This window comes from Cebidichthys violaceus, unplaced genomic scaffold (genome assembly GCF_023349555.1).
Source record: "Cebidichthys violaceus isolate CVI_PGR_0920_01 unplaced genomic scaffold, fCebVio1.0.p SCAF_13, whole genome shotgun sequence".
Classification (NCBI taxonomy): Eukaryota; Metazoa; Chordata; class Actinopteri; order Perciformes; family Stichaeidae; genus Cebidichthys; species Cebidichthys violaceus.
Window position 1 is genome coordinate 2,652,040 of NW_027176296.1, and position 3,988 is coordinate 2,656,027.

Consider the following 3,988-nt stretch of genomic DNA (forward strand, 5'->3'; position numbering starts at 1 on the left):
CTGTGAAACATCGATGCGTAGCATGGATATTTAAATAATATTTCTAAGGTAAAAATAAGTGGCTTCCAGTTGACACTTAGCTAAATACCTCTGCCCGTTTAATATCTTAGTTTGACTTTTAACACTCCACAGTCCACGCCTGCCTAACCCCCCCCCCAACTGCCAACATGCGGTTGTAGTAAACAACACGGTTTTATTTGGCCGTGTAGTGATTACAGGCTTTATTGGTTTCTATCCATTACAAGAAGTCACTCAAACTCCATTGATGTGCTGCTGGTCAGAGTCTGCACCTGGATTGTTGACATGTTTGTCTCGCTAACCTTTAACAGAATGGGAAGTTAATAGGTAGCTTACACCTGGAAATGAGGACAGTCAATAACAACTCAATGGAAACAAGTAGTCCACTGCAATCAATTTGGACTTTTTTCTATTTCAAGATGCCGTAGTGCCATTGATTATTTGTGTGTGTGTGTGTGTGTGTGTGTGTGTGTGTGTGTGTGTGTGTGCGCGCAAAGGATTGAGCATAATATATGGGGAATATATTCCCAAAAATAATGGGGAAAAAAAAAGGTGGAGAGCAGATGGGGTTCACACCACCGAGATGCATGGAAGACCCTCGCAGTGTGTGATTAGTAGGTGTGTCTGTGTCATTGATTTGAAAGCAGCAGACTAAATGGAGCCCATTAGATGACTTCTGTGATAGGAGACTCATTTTACCCTACATGCATAAACTCAGGCCGCTTTCATTGTTTTGGTTTTTACAAATTAATCTGGGTTTTATGTTGAATTATGCATATTGTCTTTTCTTGCTCTCAGTATTGAAATTGTAATGAAATAAATGACTGAGAGAAGTAGTCTGTTTTGTTTCACTGAGTGGAACACGTTTAACGTTTCATTACCAGATTGCATTTACATCTAATCTTTTCGCATGTTGGTTATTGACCAGAACCATCTGTTTTGGGCCGTAATGGCTGGTCGTATGGTTGGTACGGTACATGCAAGCTTAAAGTCATGTGATACGAATTAGCGTTGGATGTCTCCCCACTAACCATTGTAGTTAACGAGTGTGTTCACTGAGTGAAATGGGTGTGTTGACACTGCAGAATCTATGCAAATGTTCCTCTCATTTTAACAACCTCTTCAAACATCATCTGCCGCGTCGCACCATCAAGCTGTCAATCATAACGCTTCCACTTTAAACAGCAAATCTGTTCACATGAGATGACACTTGCTTTGACTAAGTGGTCATGGACATTCCCTCTGAAACACCCCACCTGTGTGACCATCACTGGACATTTGTTTGGAGGAAAATGGTTGCGCTGCTTTGGCAACAGATCTTATTTCTCACTCTGTGTCCTCTTGGTAACTTTGTAAACCTGTTTTTAAAAGATCAAAGGAAACGTGTATCGCTTCCTGATATAATGACAAAACCAGAAACAATGTTTTACCTGTTTAAACTATGACGCATTCTTGACTCCCACTTTAGAAGTTTCCTTTGTGTGTGTGCGCACGCGCGCATGCATTTGCTGGTCCAAATGTGGGCTTGTGTGTGTGCCAGTGTTCAGCAGCTAAAGAGTATGAATGAGCATGGATAAGCATTTAGCTTCCAGGCTTCATTTCTGTTAACCCCTTCATGTCTGCTTCATTCAGATCAGACAGTGCCATACAGTAATTTCCTCTCTGGAGAAATAATGCTGGAGCCAATGAGGAGAGAGAGAGAGAGAGAGAGAGAGAGAGAGGAGAGAGAGAGGAGAGAGAGAGAGAGAGAGAGAGAGAGAGAGAGAGAGAGAGAGAGAGAGAGAGAGAGAGAGAGAGAGAGAGAGAGAGAGAGAGAGAGAGAGAGAGAGAGAGAGAGAGAGCGCTTGCGGCCCAGTCAGATTGTAGAGGGGACTTCAGTGAGCCTGTTTCATGAATGGCTCTGCTCCACTTAATGCAGATCACTAGTGGTTTCATGGTTGATGTTCACATCCGGTCGTTTTGATACTGTTGCAAATCGAAGACTACTCTTGCCTTCATTTAATGATCTATATATATATACAGTCTACGGTTTGGCCTGTTACTGTAAGCCAAAGTCGAGGAATGTCTCTACATTATTACTGTGATGTGCTCTTATTATTATTATGCTGAACGTTAAGTCCATTCATTAATTGGTCAATCAATAGAAAAATAACCACTAATTTCCACTATTACAAAAAATCTGTTAATTATCCAGTTCTTTTTTTCAAGGAGAACGTTCAAACATTTCCCAATTCCAGCTTCAATTCTGTGGATTTGCTGCTTTACTTGAGATAATCTTGCAGTTGATTGGTGTCACCCTGAGCTTTAGGGAATTGTGATAGACATTTTAGAAACTAAACAGTTGATTAATTGAAAAAAACATCAAGTTGAATTTATTCTTCTCTAAAACACTTTCAACAAAACCTGAACTGTATTACTTTCATGACGGGCTTCAGGGCTGTTGTATTATATTGCATTAGTTCTAGGGAGGTGTTCCTAATAAATAGTAATACATATTGAGAGGCAGGGCAACGCTCAAGAGGTGTTTTACCAAAACCATAGTAAATTCCTGGATGAATCATTCTATATATATATTCTATATTATGGCTAATATTTGTTTCTCACATCTCCCTCCCTCTTAATCCCTCCAGTCTGCCAGAGTAAGGACATCCGAAACAATGTGACCAACCTCCAGTCGTTGGAGAACTGCACCATCATCGAGGGCCACCTGAAGATTCTGCTCATGTTTAAGACCAAGACTGAGGACCTTCCGGGGCCTCAGCTACCCAAAGCTGCGAGTGGTGACCGACTATGTGCTGCTGTTCAGGGTCTACGGCCTGGAGGCCCTCAGCGATCTCTTCCCCAACCTGACGGTGATCCGCGGAAACAACCTCTTCTTCAACTACGCTCTCGTAATCTACGAGATGCTGCAGCTGAAGGAGGTGGGCCTCCACAGCCTCATGAATATCACGAGGGGCGCTGTGAGGATCGAGAAGAATCCAGACCTGTGCTACCTGGCCACCCTGGACTGGTCCAAGATCCTGGACACGGTGGAGGACAACTACATCGTGGCCAATAAGAACGACCGAGAGTGTGGAGACGTGTGTCCCGGCACGGCCCAAGGCCAGACCGTCTGCCCACAGAACACCATCAACGGACACTTCAGGGGACGATGCTGGTCGCAGAACCACTCGCCAGAGAAGTAAGTGTATCTGTGTCTTAATGGGTTTTTAACAGGGGAGAGCTTCAGTGGTTTTTTTTTTCCCCCTCATATATTTACATTCAGTGTGATTCGCACTTTGCGAGGATGTCATTATCGCTGATGTCCATAACAATCCATAACTCTTCTTCGAAGTCATAAAAAATAAGATGCTCCAGAATTCTCCTGAGAATCATCATGTTTTTACGTTTTTCTTCAGTATCAAATTAACCCAGTGATAGTCGTCTGTACCTCCATAGGAACATTGCAAACAGGAACTGTCAATTGCTAATTTGGCATACTTTTAATGGTTCCAATTTGTCCAAATGTAAAATAATAGAGGGTAAAAAAAAACCTCAAGTTGTAGCCCACAGCTAACTAAGCGACTCCACGACTTTATTATACTTGGTATAGGTGGTGTCAGGTGTTTTTAACCAGCCGGATACTCGCCAAATACAAGGAAGAAAAAAAACGTTTATCTAGGAAGCATTGGAAAAATCTCCATATTGACTGACTGTTTTGTGCGGACATGATAGTGTAGCACCTTTCCAGAATCCATCACGCTGCTCATTGTAAAGTGGTCCATTGAGACACATAATGATAATATGCACTGGAGATTTTTTTTCCTCCCAGAAATCAATTGAGACGACTGATGTTTTCATTGCAAATGGTTTGTGTAATGATTTCTATGATGCGGAGGGCTGCTCCTGATACCAGCAGCCAGGGGTCGTGGACTCCCTCTGATTAGCATTCATTGACTGGAGCGTCGTGGGCAAGTGTTCTGTAATTATA

The 3,988-nt window shown here is 42.5% G+C and overlaps 1 protein-coding gene across 1 annotated transcript; it reads left to right on the forward strand.

The window, feature by feature from the left end:
* Positions 1 to 967: 967 nt before the first annotated feature.
* On the forward strand, positions 968 to 3,203 carry LOC137870587 (insulin receptor-like). The gene is made up of 3 exons (XM_068707991.1): positions 968 to 986; positions 2,649 to 2,694; positions 2,750 to 3,203. Exons 1-3 carry the CDS (start codon positions 968 to 970, stop codon positions 3,201 to 3,203), a joined length of 519 nt encoding a protein of 172 aa, XP_068564092.1.
* The last annotated feature ends 785 nt before the right edge of the window (positions 3,204 to 3,988 follow it).

What these genes read in the sequence shown, in the direction of transcription:
- LOC137870587 (XM_068707991.1), top strand. An exon ending in AATGTGACCAACCTCCAGTC is followed by an intron (nt 2,695 to 2,749) that starts GTTGGAGAACTG and finishes CTCATGTTTAAG; the next exon opens with ACCAAGACTGAGGACCTTCC.